Source organism: Ovis aries, chromosome 16 (genome assembly GCF_016772045.2).
Source record: "Ovis aries strain OAR_USU_Benz2616 breed Rambouillet chromosome 16, ARS-UI_Ramb_v3.0, whole genome shotgun sequence".
NCBI classification, from domain to species: Eukaryota; Metazoa; Chordata; class Mammalia; order Artiodactyla; family Bovidae; genus Ovis; species Ovis aries.
In genome coordinates, this window is record NC_056069.1 from 3,841,884 (window position 1) to 3,857,329 (window position 15,446).

General features: G+C 44.6%; 1 protein-coding gene across 12 annotated transcripts in view; it reads right to left on the minus strand.

Moving 5' to 3' along the window:
• Positions 1-4,402: 4,402 nt before the first annotated feature.
• Positions 4,403-15,446, minus strand: part of FBXW11 (F-box and WD repeat domain containing 11) — a 130,552-nt gene continuing 119,508 nt past the window's right edge. For 7 of the 12 annotated variants that reach the window (XM_015101233.4, XM_015101232.4, XM_015101231.4 and 4 more), the window contains 3 exons: positions 14,995-15,073; positions 13,769-13,954; positions 4,403-7,051 (listed from right to left, as the gene is read on the minus strand). In XM_015101233.4, the coding sequence (XP_014956719.1) occupies positions 13,793-13,954; positions 14,995-15,073 (241 nt within the window). In that variant the 3' untranslated portion in view covers positions 4,403-7,051; positions 13,769-13,792. Of the gene's footprint in view, positions 7,052-12,962; positions 13,360-13,768; positions 13,955-14,994; positions 15,074-15,446 lie in introns of those variants that run through there. The other 5 variants (XM_060400308.1, XM_015101230.3, XM_060400307.1 and 2 more) reach the window with 3 other exon arrangements.

The following is a 15,446-nucleotide window of genomic DNA, read 5'->3' on the forward strand; positions in this document are numbered from 1 at the left end:
CACCTAGTGGCGCACAGGAGACAACCACCACACGGAGCAACAGGTGCCGCCGTCAGCTACAGCTGCTCTTCCGATCAAGGTTTCCATCTCCTCAATATCATGCCAGGGCTTCCCCGCTGACTCAGCGGTGAAGGATCTACCTTCGAGGCAGGAGATGCAGCTTCGACCCCTGGACTGGGAAGATCCCCTGGAGGAGAGCATGGCAACCCACTCCAGCATTCTTGCCTGGGAAATCCGTGGACAGAGGGGCCTGGCAGGCTACAGTCCACAGGGCCGCAGAGTCAGACAGGACTGAGGCGACGGAGCACACGTGAGCAATACCCTCAGCACTGCTCTGTGTTCTGCCCCTAGTCCAGCCTTGATCCGCCTCTCTGGAATCTCGACGCTGGCCTTCTAACTGGACGTGGCCAGCTCCAAACCCCACCAGGGGCTGGCTGCCCACAGCCCCCCGGATGCGGCCCCCACCCCATCCTGCTCCACGCAGTCCCCACACACTGTGCATTGCTGAAGGCACACCACGCGCATCTGCTAGTGACCAAAGAATAGGTAAGAGGGACACACCGGTGGGCGGGGAGAGAGGTGTGCAGAGGGCCTGGTACTGCAAGGGGACTGCACGGCCTGAGGCCTGGCTCCTCAGGGCGACTGCTGGCATCATGGTGCCCACCGAGAGGAAGAGGCTAGGCAGTGTGCTAAGAGGTCAGTCGAGAGACTCCAGCCAAGGCAGACTGGAGTCAAGCCCAGGACTCACCAGTGAGACACACCTGAGCTTCAGTTTCAGCTGTAATGGTAATGGCATAATCGCACAGGTTACTGTCCAGATGAAAGCGCTTACCAGCAGGCCCGGTGCTCACCAATGGTGGCGATTTTTATTTGAGCTGTGGTTGGTATTAATCACTCTCCCCCCTCCACCACCCACCTCCTCTAGTCCCACACCCACAGGTACACTGAGGACATAGCACTGTCTCCCGTCTACTTGGAAACGCTGCAACGAGCTGAGGGTACTGGCATGTTGAGGTCTCCTCCTTTTTCCAGAAATATCCCTGGCAGATAGGACAGGCTTTTAAAGCTGAGTTATTCTTAATAAAAAAAATTAACAAAAATAACTTGGTAGAAACATGATTCGGTTGGTCCACCTGCCTCTGTTCCATCCACTGAACAGCCCGAGTCCTCACTGGGGCCAGTCAGCATACTTCCTCGTCTTTCCCCCTCAAGAGGCCCAGACAGGCCTGTCTGCTTGTGCACGTTTAAATTTGTCTCATATCACACCTTCCTAAACTCTAACCCTTATACTTTGCTCTGGAAATGCTGCACCATCTGTTTAAATGCCACAGTTGAAGCTACCAAAAAAAGCTGGCATCAAAAACCTGTTATGTACCAGGCACTGTGTTAGGCAGTTTAGATTAGGTCATGTGACCCATAGTGATCTTAAAATACTGTCTCCACTTCCTAGATGAAGCAGCTCAGCTTCAGGGCAGGAAATGCCCCTTGCCCAGGAGGCCTGCTGTCAATGAGCTACCAGAGGTCTGGTTCTGAACAAGGTCTGCCAGCCCCAAAACTCATGTTTCTTTCCTCCCTGCCATCCAGTAGACCAGTGACACCCCCTGGATGGTCTTCATCAGGATCCAAAGGCTGTGGTGTTCTAAGAGCATTTCTTCCCAATCATCACAACTGAGGGGTATTTGGGAGAACAAACACAGAAAGGTCCCTTGGATCGAAAAGGGTGGAGGGAGTTTAAGTTGTAGTCAGCTGAGGTCTTCTCCCCCAGAACGTCGGGTTTGAGCTGTTCCTAAAGCATGCCCAACAGATTAAGGTGTGGTTACTTCCTGGTTCTGCCAGGAACATGCCGCCAACAGCATGTCTACTCTGAGAAATATAATCAGGCAATTCCTGGAGACAGGACAAGCAGACAGCCACAACCTGAAAGCCATGGAACACGACAAATCCATTTACAGGACAGCCTGCTTTCCAGGTTGCCCTGCGTGCACAGAGGAAGCAATTACTTCTGAGCTGCACCACGCTTCCTCCACATGGCTTCACACAACCGATAAAATTTTTACAACACTGAATGAGGATTTCAGTGCATCTGGGCAAGTAAACACCTGAAGATGGCCCTGTTTTGTTATCCTACAGATGCTGACGGTCTGTGAGGTGTTAGACCCAGCTCTGTGCAACAGACAGAGTTGTGAGATGTTGGAGCTCCCAGAGGCTTCCCCAGTTAGAAGACCAAGTCGACCTTAGACCTAAGTCCTGGCTTGCTTTAGCACAAACTCAATTCCAACACAAAAGCAGGCAGCTGGTGTGCACGTGATGCGTAGCAAGTACAACCATGCTACTTTTGATGTTAAATGTGACTGAAGACAGTGGCTGCCAGCTCTTTGCTCCTTCCTCCTGTCTTTTCAAACACTTCCCCCTTTTGGTCATTTTTCATTAACCAACCTGTATTGATACTGTGTGCCAAAAAGCTTATTATTAATTTGTTCCTTTTCTCTGGAATCTCTTTCATTCTTCAAGAGAATTGCCATCTTGGATGCAATGCCTCAACAGGTCACTGCTCAAAGTGCTTACAATGGTGTTAATTCAGAGATAGCAAACTGGTGCTTGAGCAATTGCCTTATGGGTCTCTTCATAATCTGGATTTTCAGTTCTTAAAAGTTTAGATGAGGCACCACTATGTCTGCATTCCTGCAACAGGTCATCCGGAGCTGGAGCACACTGTGTCCTCTAGGAATTGAGCTAGTGAAACCGTTTATAGATGAGGAAATGGAGATTCAAAAGGGGTATTGCCACACAGCTAATTAGTAACAGGATGACCAGCCAGATGGCCCAACCTCCTTTTTCCTTATTAACTAGAAAACAAATAGGCTGAAATGGCAAAGCACCACTTAGCCTGACTGTATATCCAAGGAATTCCATGGAACTTGAGAATCTCCACTCATTCATAGCGTGAATTTCTTGCAGTAACACTGCCTATCAAGGATAAAAGAAAACTAGTGTTCGCTGTCTCTCACTGACTGAGCACCAATATGGGGTGGCAGAAGGCAGCTAGCGGGTGAGGGTCTGCTCTGGCACCTGCGCCTCTGCCCACGCTGCAGCACGGTTTGGATTCAACATCTGCTGTTCGTAATGACTAGTCCAAATCACCAAGAACAGTTTATCCTGTTTAGTGTTTAGTACAGGCAGGGACACATAGACCTGTGATAAACAAGAGTCATTACAGGAAAAGTCAAGAAACCACATCAAGCTCACAGAACTAAGTGACTTATATCATTATAACCAAATACTACGCAACCGTCAGCAAGAATGAGGTAGAATTACATGTACGGACACAGGCTAACCCCAATACTAGACGAAACAGGTGAAGTACAGCAGGCTACCCCAACTATTTCAGGGCATGGGACAGCAGGTATGAAGCAGGTAGGAAGGCATCTGTGCGCGCGCACACACACACACACACCCTCCTATGCACAGATGACTATCTGTCAGAGGATATGCGAAAACCTGGTCAGTAAGGACTGGAGGACTGAGAGTCAAGAGTGAAAGGGAAAACCACTGTGTACACCATCCTTCCACGGCTTGTGAACTGGCTTTCTTTAACCACATGCATGGGCTTCCCTGGTGGCTCAGAGGCAAAGAATCCACCTCCTAATGCAGGAGACGTGGTTCAACCCCTTTGTCGGGAAGATTCCCTTGGAGAAGGAAATGCCAACCCACTTCAGTATTCTTGCCTGGGAAACCCCACGTACAGAGAAGCCACGTACAGGACGGTAGTGCGCTGCAGTCCACAGGATCGCGTAAGAGTCAGACACAACTTAGCGACTAAGCCACAGCAACCATGTGGGCTGCTGCCGCTGCTGAGTCACTTCAGCTGTGTCCGACTCTGTGCGACTCCATAGACGGCAGCCCAGCAGGCTCCCCCGTCCAAAAAACTCTTACAAGAAAAATGAGTGGGAGCAAAGCTGTGTCTAATTACTCTAATTTCATCTCAACAAAGTCCAAATAAACAACTGAGCTAGTTATCAGGAAAGCTCTGCAACTACTCAGGACTCCTGAAGATACTGTCTTCCTTCGGCTCTAGTCCTCAGTAATGTGTTGATCTGCCAAAAGGAAAGACAATTTCATGTCCCTTAAAGGGCTGCAACTTAACTGTATGTGCCCCCCAACCCCCTGGATTCAGAGGATCCACTCCCACTCTGAGCCCTTGGGCACATTTAAGGGACCATTCTCACAGTAACTTTTGAAGCAATTAAGCATTTGTGGGAAGCATATTAGCTGGGGAGGAGATCTGAACCAGCCTCCAGCTCCTGAGGTTAAAGTCGGCTTTCAGGAAAAGGTCCCTAGGCAGAGATAGGCATTATCTCATACCAGTTCTCACAGGCCAAAAAAGAGTACTTTGCCTTCAACCTCATGGTACAAAGTAGACGTTTCTTTATTTTTTTAATCTACAAACTTTAACTGTATGTCACTGAATTACTGACAGCATGTTAACAGTTGGTTTTTTTTGGGGGGGGGCGGGAATTTCTTAACAGAACATCATAGTATTGCAACACTTTATTAATACAGTATTGGCTTTGAATTAGTAGCTGAAATAACAATTGCATGAAGCCAGATCAGGTGTACTGCGTAATACTCATACTTGATTTATTGACATTACTTAGCAATTTATTGGACAAAGGTCAAACTTTGTTTTTTATTAAGCACATTCCACAGTACAAAGCTGTCATGAATAATATCTGTACAATTTAACAGTTTTAATAGCTGTTCAGACACAAATTTATTTCAAACAGATAATTGGCAAACATAATTAATTACAAGTTAGAATTAGACTATCCCAGTGCTTTAAAACATTAATATAGCAGTAATTTACAGTTGCTCAATTATGGTTAGCAAAATAAAGTCCAGAGTACGGCTGGGAATTACTACTATAATCCCAGAAAGTCAGAATTCCTTGGGTGCCAAAGTCCCCTGCTATAATTTAGTAGGCACAATTCAAGGTTGTGTGCATATTCAAAGGCCATGATCTCCCAAGGAACAGGAACTTCTATATTAAACATGCAAAACAACAGGAAGTCCATCCGTTCAGAAGCACCGCCTCCTCCCCTCCCCTCGGCCCCACCCCGGCTCTCCTACCCAGTCTGCTGTGAAAGCTGTAGGACGAAGAGCGGGTCAGTGAAGACAACTCACGGAATAACCACCCTCAGGCTCACACATCCACCGGATGAATGGAGACGTATTTTTTTATACTTTGAGACTCCTCAAAAATAGAAATTAACTTAATAACGTGTACGAGAGAAGGATGTTATTTTTTAAAAGGACAAAGGAAAACAAAAAAACAAACCAACCCAATAAGCAATCACAGACACACACGTTGATCCCCACACCGTTCTTAATGCAAAAGGACAAAGCAGAGCTCAGGTACCTTCCCCCAGAGGGAGAGTGTGCTCTCACGGGAAGAGGTTTAGTTAATAGGAGGTTCTCATTGGTCCTTGAAAATGTTAGCGACCTTCCTTGATCTTTGGAAACAGTGGCAAAGGGCAAATCAAAACCTAATACCGGACAAGGGAAAAGCAGGGCCGACCGGACACCACCGTCCTTTCCCCGCAGGTCAGTGTGACGGTCCCATTCACACATTCCCGCTGTGGAGCGCCTGGGAGCCAGGGGAGCTTGCTGGGGCCGCGGCAGCAGGCACCAGGGACGACAGGGATGGGGTTCGTGAGCCTGAGGCTTCACACCGCCTGGGAGGACTCTTCCACTCAAGACAGGCCCCTGAACCAGCCTGACCTGGAACCCGGGCTCCAACACACAAATGGGCCCTGCCACCAACCCGAGCGGGGCAGGAGGCACAAACCCCGGAGGTGGGACAGCCAGTGAGCAGGGCTGTCTCGCCCTTCCCTTTCCAGGGCTACTAACACACAGAGTGTGACCTGGGATGAGAAACCAGATGAATGCCGCGGGAAGCAACCACGAGTACAGAGGAGCACTGATGAGGAAAGAACTACAGAAGCATTCACGGTACCTCTCTTATTGTGTACGCTGCACGACAGACAAAGCATTTCGCGTTCAACTTCAGAAATCACATCTTAAAACAAGATTCCCGCTGACACACACACACACCACCCCCCACGCACCATGACAATGACAAAATAAAAACTCTGTATGAATACTGCAGGAAGGGTTCTAGGTCATCCCCACCGACCCTGGGAGCGGGTTCTTGAGCCCAGCCCATGGCTAAGTGCGAACACACTGTGCATTAGTGTCTCAGGCACGGGGGCCCTGACTCGAGCAACCTTGAGGTTAAACTGTTATGTACATTATATCTACATGCGGACACAGTATTTTAAATTAGGAGGCAAGCACACATGTGAAGGTGTTACTCTACTGAATATCAGGAGACGGTGGCGGGCACAGAGAACAGTTAACAGAAAAGGAGCTATATCACCTGTTGGCAGAGAATATAACCTGGCTTATAGTTCTTTAAATTAAAAGAAATTGGTACAGAAAGGAAGTATAATCCAAAAAAATATTAATCAATCCAGAGAAATGTTTCCATTGTCCAACATGTTCCTAATACAAGTCAGAATTCATCATGACTTGGACGGTCAAAAGGAGAATGCTAACTTCTGAAAAGGAAAGCCCTGGACATTCTGGGTAGGTGTTTGGCACCCAAAATTTCACCGAAGAATGCCGTTTCTTAATATCAGACCAAAGTGCAAAGCAATATAAATTAGAGGCCAAGTCTTCTCTTGACGGTCGATTTACTTCTGCAAAACAGACTTTACGTTCCTCTCATATGAAAAATTTACATTTGAAGCTTTAGATTTGTTTTCACTGGTAGGGGGAGGAAGTGGGCTTCTGTACTACTGAAAGTCGGTGAGGCTAAGGTATCCTTCTCAAAGCAGAGGCCGGAATCGGAGGTGAGAAATGCCGGTACTTGAAGAGTTAGGCTGCTTTGCATCTGCCCAGCGTCTAGAACCAATTCCAGCCTAACTCAGCTGTGAAGAACTCCCTTAGGCATTTGGTAGCCGCGTAGCCAGTAGTTCAAGACTAGGAAACCCTGAAAAAAACAAACACAAACAAACAAACAAAAAAACCAAAGGGAGCATGGATGGATATTCTGGTTGAATGTGAAGATATATATCACAGCCCATTCATCTCCACAAAGACACGTACATTGCTGTGCACACGTTAACACTGACTGTCAAATAATCAGCATCAAAACAGAAGCTGCAAACTGTTTTGAGCATACTACATACCAGGCATCACATTTATTTAAACCTCACAACAAACTTATGAGGGAGCAACTATTATACTCACTTAACAAATGAGAGAACTGCGGGTCAGAAACATTATTTAGTTTAAAGCATCAGCCCTTATATCCTGGGATAAACCGTGATGGAAAAGAATATATAAAAAAATATATTTACGTGTATAACTCAGTCACTTTGCTGTACGGCACAAATTAACACAACATTGCAAATAAAATAGACTTCAAGGGGAAAAAAAGCATTAGCTTAAGTGACAGAGGGGATTCAAGGAGATGCCTGACCCTACGCCCTTCCACTTTTCACACTGCTGCTTAAAGTCATGCATGGGACATATGCTCAAAGTTACATTGTGTGCTTAGCATTGTCTTACACTTACGCCACCCAGAGCCCACCAGGGCCTCTCTTGTGACAGACCAAGAGCCTTTATCTGTCACAGTAAAACAAAAAATATGTAAATATTAATAAACTAGTTAATAAAGTATTCCTTCTTTAAACAAACAAACAAACAAAACTGGCTGCGCTGGGGTCTCAGCTGCAGCGTGTGGGATCTAGTTCCCCAACCAGGGATGGAGCCCAGGCCCCCTGCGCTGGCAGTGTGGAGTCTCAGCCACTGGGTCACCAGGGAAGCCCCTAAAGTATGCATTCTAAATAGAATGCTAATAGTCAGGAATTCCTTCTTTTGGAAATAAATCATTTATAAGAGGAAAACAATGCAGAGGGGGAGGCAACTGAATGGTCTCCATTTTTTTTGACCATGAACTTGAGTGAGCTACCCAGGTGGCGCTAGCGATAAAGAGCCTGCCTGCCAATGCAGGAGAGACAAGGGTTCAGTCCCTGAGTTGGGAGGCTTCCCTGGAGGAGGAAATGGCAACCCACTCCAGTATTCTTGCCTGGAGAATCCCATGGACAGAGCAGCCTGGCGGGCTACAGTCCAAGGGGTCACAAAGAGTTGGACACAACTGAAGCAACTTAGCACACATGACCTTGAGTGAGGAACGTGTTTTAATCACAATCTCTACATTCACCCATGTACATAAACACACACACACACACTAAGCAGAACATTCATGAAACAATACTTATCATTACTATGAACAATGCAGGTTGGCACTTTATATCCTAAATTTCACCCAAAGTCAAAATCCACTGAAATGATTTCACAACCACTAGTAAGTTACAATCCTTTCCAAACACTGCACCAAACCATTGGCCTGGAAGATCTAAGTCGCCTTTAGGTCTAAAACTCTATGGCGTAAAGCAGAAAGAAAAAGGGGCGGGGGGTTGTTTTTTAAAGCTTTCAATTTGTTTTTAAAGCTTATATACTATTTAAAGGCAATTTTCCTAAAAGGTTGGTGATTTTCACCAAGACCAAGAATCCTAATAAGTTTCTCGATGAATTCAACACAGATTCAACTTCATCTGCCACTATTTTCCCCATAAAGGGAATGAACAGTACTTGAATTATTTTAAAAATATTAACACTCAGAGATTAGAAGTCAGCACTCTCAAATGCTACTAGTGGGAATGTCAACAGATGTAACTCTTCTGCAGGGTAACTCTAAGTATCAAAGGTCTTTAAATATCATACCTTTCAACCTAGACACTGCAGACATTTCTAGAATTCTATCCAAAGGTAATAAAGGGTTGGGCAAAGACTAAGCTGAAAGAATCATGGCAATGTGTTTTATAATAGCTAAAAGCTGGGAGGAAAATATAAATATATAACAGGGCCATATCCAAACAATCAAATTTTATTTTGCCATTAGGAACAATAATTTAGATAAACAGTGACCTTGCTAACAGGCAATAATTTCACAATAAGGGAGGGTGGGGGAGAGCAGCACAGTTATCAACCACAATTTTTAAAAGCCTGAAAGGCTACATACAAAGGAGTTAACAATAGCAAACCAAGGAACTTATTCTCTTCTTTTGGCTTACCAACTTTTACTAATTTCCAAATAATGATCCTATATTGTCTTCTAATAAAAAAGAGAGCTACTGCATACATAGCTCTTAGAAGTCAGTAATTTTTAAAAAAATGACTCAGCAAATAAATCTACTGCTTAATTTCCCTACACAGAAATACTCTTACCTTATATTTTAGGGGTAAATATCTTACTGCAAGGTTAAATCATCATTATGGTAGTGCTTCTTATTATGCATAAATCTTACAGTATCACATGGTAGTAATTTTTCCTTGTTACAATAAATGAAAAGAACTTGGAAAAGAGCAATGAAGTTTATAAAGTTGACTGCCAAAGTTGTCAAAAGTAGTTCACTTTGAAGAGACAAACACATTTGAGGTTTCAATGCTTGTGCTGCTTAAAAAGCAGATAAGATATTCCCACTGACTTGTAATTGTGGATCACAACAGCGCAGTTGTTCTTAGGCTCCCAGAAAAGGGGTGAGGGGAGGGACTAGAAGAAGTAACACCTCAGTTTTCTTTCCACCAGAGCCAATGAGACAGCGAGCCCTGGTGATCATTATTCCATCTCTCAGTCAAAGGAACCATGTTTCAGGGCAGTTTCGTGACGTCTGTAAAAGCTGTCCAATTTGTGAAGGTTTACTATGCTCTATAATTCATCTATCAAATATGCCAGAGCAGGGAGAAAACACACTGCTGACGTCTTAGAGTGTGTCATGTGCTTCTCTGGCAGAGTGGCACATTTCAAAACTACCAAAGAGATGCATTTAAGCTGCTGGGTGATCCACCCACTCCTCCGACCCAGTCCATCTCAGCTCTGGCACAGCTGGAGCTGTCTGTGTTCTGTTTTACGCACGTCTCCAACATGGGAAAAATAAAGGCAGAGGCACTGGGATACAACAAAAGCAACGCAGAGAGAGAAATGTATAGCTTAGAATGGAAGTTAAGAATGGAGTCAACTTAACAAAGGATGTGCAAGACTTCACACTAAGAACTGCCAAGACCCTGCTCAAGAGAAACTGAAGAAGACTTAAATGATCAAGAGATATACTGGGCTTATGGGTCAGAAGACTCAACATTCTCTCCCCAAAATGATCTTTAGACTCAATGCGGTTCTGATCATAATCCCATAATCTTCATAGAATTTGACAATTTCATTCAAAAATGAGTATGAAAACCAAAAGGACCTAAAAGAATCAAAACAATGTTTTTAAAGTTGACTTATTGTACAGTGTGGTGTTGGCCACAGGATAGCCATAGATCACAGAACAGAACAGAGGCCAGAAAAGCAACTACAAACAAGTGGGGAGCTGACTTTTTGACAGCGTACTGAAGCAATTCAATGGGAAAAGGATAGTCTCTCAACCCAACAGAGCTGGAATGACTAGATGGCTGTATACAAAACAAGAACAATGATATTCTCACCTCACACTATATACAAAAATTAACTCTAAAAAGATCAAAGACCTCAGTGTCAAAGCTAAGCTCTCACAATGATGCTGGTCCAAACATGGTAGTCCCTAGCTACATGTAGCCGTTTTAAGTTTAAATGAAGTATGATTAAATGTAATTAAAAATCCAATTCAATTTAAATGTAATTAAAAGCTCAGTTCCTAAATCAAACTGGACACAATTTCTCGAGCTTAAGAGCTACGTATGGCTCATGACTACCAAAGTGGATGGTCCAACTGTGGAAAATGGAAACGAATCTAGTGAAAGAAAGGTCAGTGTTTGGTAAGGCTACGGTGGGGTCAGGTTCTGACTCCAGGACGCAAGGGAACCTCTGGGGGTGATAAAAACGTTCTTATCTGGACTGTGGAGGAAGTTGCAGGGGTATGCAAATTTGTCACACAGTATACTTTAAGTGGGTACAATCTGTTTTATAAAAATCACATCTCAATAAAATTGATTCAAAAACAAAAATGGAGATTAGCAAAGGGAAAGGGCAGAGGGAGACATGTACATATGGGCACCTGTGTATGTGAAGAATATATCTAGTACTTTGTGCTAGTTTGGACAATTTATTCCAATTTCTTACTCAGTTATTCTCTTTACATTTGCGGAAGGTGACTGTATGATTACACTGCACTTTCTTATGCAGACTTATTTATTTATGGTCAGATTCTGGTTGGCTGAGGAGAAAGGGCACAAAGATGTCATGCTGGCCCCAGATTTCATACGTGGCCAACCAATGCCAGTGAGCGCTCACGGGGCACTGTGCGGGGTTAGACACTGGGGCTCCAGAACAAAAAGGAGCGCCACAGCCTTGTGAGAGACAGGCGTGCACACCATTTCAACGCCAAAGAATAAACCAAGTCAGATCAGGTGAAGGAGAGAAGGTGACGTGCTGGTCTCTACAAAGCCCTGACAAGGCAAGCAAGGGGAGCCAGGGTCCAGAGGTCTGAGGAGTCATGAGGGGAACGGGACAGAATTCAGTCTGATTGGAGCGCTGGGTTTTTGGGAGGGAAGAATGAGCGGCGGGGGTGGGGGAGGGCAAAGAGGACAGAAGGGAAGAGCTAGAGGGTGAAACTCCCGGTAGCTAGTCCTAGCCAAGCCTTGTTCCTGAAGGCTACAGGGAGCGAGTGAAAGGCAGAGGCAGGGCGAAGACAACCACAGTTGGTAGCAGGATCAAGGGTGGGCTGAAGAGGGAGGAGAAAACCCCAGGAAGGAAGGAGGAAGCCAGTTTTCATCCAGGTCCATTCCTCCTTCCCCATGTACTTCTTTGTCTTTGGAGGAGGGAAGCCTGAGGCAGGGATGAGCAAGCATTCAAGAGATCCTTGCCTTCTTCCTCTATAATTTCCTGTAATTTAATACATGTAAAAAGTGTGGCATGTGAATTTCTCAGCTGACTTGTAAAGAATCTATCCAGAGAGAAAGCAGCGAGGGAGATGGCCATTATCACAAGATTCAGCAGGAACACACCTGAGACCAGGAACCGCAATGATGTATGTGACTTAGGGGTCACCACCGTGGCTCAGCTCCTGCAGGCAAGGAGGCAGAGCCAACTGTGGTGGCACTGAGTCCTCCTGGGTCCACGAGGGGTCCCGTCATCCCTCCTACTGACCAGCAGAACTCCAACCAGGCACTGCTGCTCAAACTGAGCTGGCACGAAGAAGAAACACATTGGCCATTTCTGATGCAGACCCCTGGCTTCCCACTAATAGATGCAATGGGGCAAGACCAGAGGTCAGCATACTTTCCTGAAAAGGTCAGAATGTGTACAGATTTTAGATGGCTATCAGCCACATGGTCTCTGTTGCAACTACTACTCAATTCTGCCACTGAAGCACGAAAAAAGCCACAGACAATAGCTGTGGCTGGGGAGGGAGAGCGTATACAGGACAGAAGGTAAGAGCTAGATGTTGAAACTCCTGGTTTCACAGACACAGACATGACTGTTTCCAATAAAACTATTTATGGGCACTGGAATTTGAATTTTACATAATTTTCACATGTCTTAAAATAATACTGTTAAGTTTTTCAAAGTATTTAAAGTGCAAAACACTATTCTTAAACTGCTGTGCTAAGGATAAAGAAGATTGGGCAGAGGGTCAAATCTGGCCTCTCACTGTAGTTTGCTGACCCTTGAGTAAGTCAAACTTCCTGGAGCAGAAATAAGGAGTATTTGAAAAGATGTAAACTTAGTGATCTATAAACCAGTGATTCCCTATCTTTTCACCAACAAATGTCACAATTCTACACATGGACTTTCTTTACATTTCTAATATTCAATAAGTAGAAAAATATACAATGATAAAAAGCTACTAAGCACTAAGTAATGTACATAAATATGAATTTTATTAACACAGTCTTTACATACGTGGTAGTACAATACACACAACATTGTTTCTTCAATCTACAAAGTTTAATGTGCACAGAATGCAGAGGCCGCCTTGCGGAATTCGCAGTTGGGATTACTGCTCCAGATGAACGTGATCATCGGTTCCAAGGACACAGCCAAGGAAGGCTTCTCACCCTCTATTAACGGATAACCTTTGTAATCAAAACAGGCCATCATCCACGGTTAGAATGGCTCTAAGTCTGCCTGTAACCAGGGCAAAGAACTCTCCAGGGCACCTGCCAAGTCTAATGGATAAAAAGTGAGTTTTAGGGGCTCCCTCAACAAACACCCTTCTTTGACTCCTCCTTCAGGGAATGGCGGTGGTGGGTGGACTGTAATGGGAGGAAGGAGAGGTAGTTTTAAGAGTTTGGTTGATGGTGATTTTTTTTTTTTAAACATACAACTGAAAGACAGGAAAGAAAGAGAAAAAGAAGATCCTTGTATTGCAAAACAGATTGACAGATTGGGGGATTTTTACTGGTATTAAGTTGGTATGACCTGGGAAACGGTTTTAAAAACAGGAACCATAGTTTCTGGCAATACAAAACCCTGCAATAATCAGAACTCTGATTCAGACTTTATTTTGATGTGACCATAATGATGCCAGAACTAAACTAGAGTTCTGTACTAGAACTCGGCAAAGCTGATGCCTCCAATAAAGCCTAGCCACCCTGGTTTCTATTACTTCCCCAAAGGGAAGGCGGACTCCACCAGCCAAGTTAGAAGTGGGGAAGTACTCACCTGAGACGGGTAAAGTGCAGACTGTTATCTGGAGATGTAAGTGTATGTTCTGGAGGGAGAACGGGTCTCATTCTGGGCACTGGGAGGCACATTTAAGAAATCCCAAATCAAAATCGTGTCATCGTGCGAGCTGCTGATGATCTGAAATTCATCAAACTGTAGCCGAAACACACGTCCAGAGTGTTCCTGGGAAACACATCAGCTTGATGAATAAAACGAGCCCTTGACAATCCCTCTTATCTCATTAGCAGGGAGCTGGCACAGGCTAAAAATACAGCTCCTTATCCAGGTTTCCTAAATAAGTATCCAGAGCTTACTGAGCTTTGCCCTTCACCCAAGGAACAATTATTCTGCTTCTACATCAAGGGTTTTCTTTAACTTTGTATTCTTGATTCTGGCCCATTAATATGTCAAAGAAGAAAAACTGCCTGATCGTCTCGCAACAATATTTAATACCTATTCTTGATACACTGTAAAAACTAGGCCCAGAAGGATAGTGTTTTTAACATGACCAAGCATACCTATCTCAAACCACAGCCAACATCGGAATTAATGGTGAAATATCAGAAGTACTCCTATTAACATCAAGAAGGAAACAGGAATGGCCCTGACTAAAGTTCTGCATGTTCTAGTCAACACAAGAAGGGAAGAAATAGAAGCTAGAACTATTAAAAATAAGAAAAATCAATCCATATTTTCAGACAACTGTCTCCTCAAAAATACAAGAAAAGCAAACAGATTATTAGAAATAATGAGCCTGGTGAAGTAAGCTTGCTAATAAGCTTGCTACAATAAAACGAACATATAAAAACAAGTATTCCTGTATGCCAGCAATAATGCCTAGAATGCAGATTGGGGGGAAAGTTCACCATAACATACAAAACGTGCTGTGTTGTGAAACACAACCCAGCCACAGACACCCGTATTAGGAAATCTCCCAAACCTACAGACAGGAAATGCTTCACGCTCCAGGAGGAAACCAGTCCATCTACAAATGAGGAGGCCTGCTTTCACATTTAAGCTGGGTTAACACTCCCGAGGAAAGAGCTCGCAGTGATATGAGTGTAAAAGCGTCTCTGACTTTGCCTAAACTAACGGAAGAGTCCATTTGGCAGAAGGAGCGCTGTGAGACGTAGAAGCTTTCCTGTGATGGGCTCGGGAGGTCTCTCTGCAGGTGGCCACCTGCCAGCACAGGGAAGCACTTCCCATCCCAACAGATCACATACCACCAATGTGCGCAGACACAACGTGCTTGCTGGGGCTCGGGGGTCGAGAGCAGCTTGCAAGTCCCAAACTTTGATTTTCCTAGAAAGGAGAATGAGATCACAATGAGTGGGAAAGTTAAGGTTTTACACACCGTCAAGCATCTCCTTGACAAAAAGGAGTGCATTTGAACTGCCTATATTAAAAGATAGTGGGGAACCTGCTGATGTTTTGACAAGGTATTTAAACCAATTACACTTGCTTTGGAAGAAATAAGGACCTACACATTCTCAGAATTGCTGAAATGGTGAAGAACTATTACTTGAGGGGATACAAGAAAACAACTTCATGTTATCTAAATTCAATTCCTGACTTGATAATCTGTGTCACCAAATTCATTCATCAGGGGGCTCTCTAAGGCTGAGTAGGTGCCACTGACAGAAGCTAGGGCTCTTGGTGAAATTCCAAGGATACC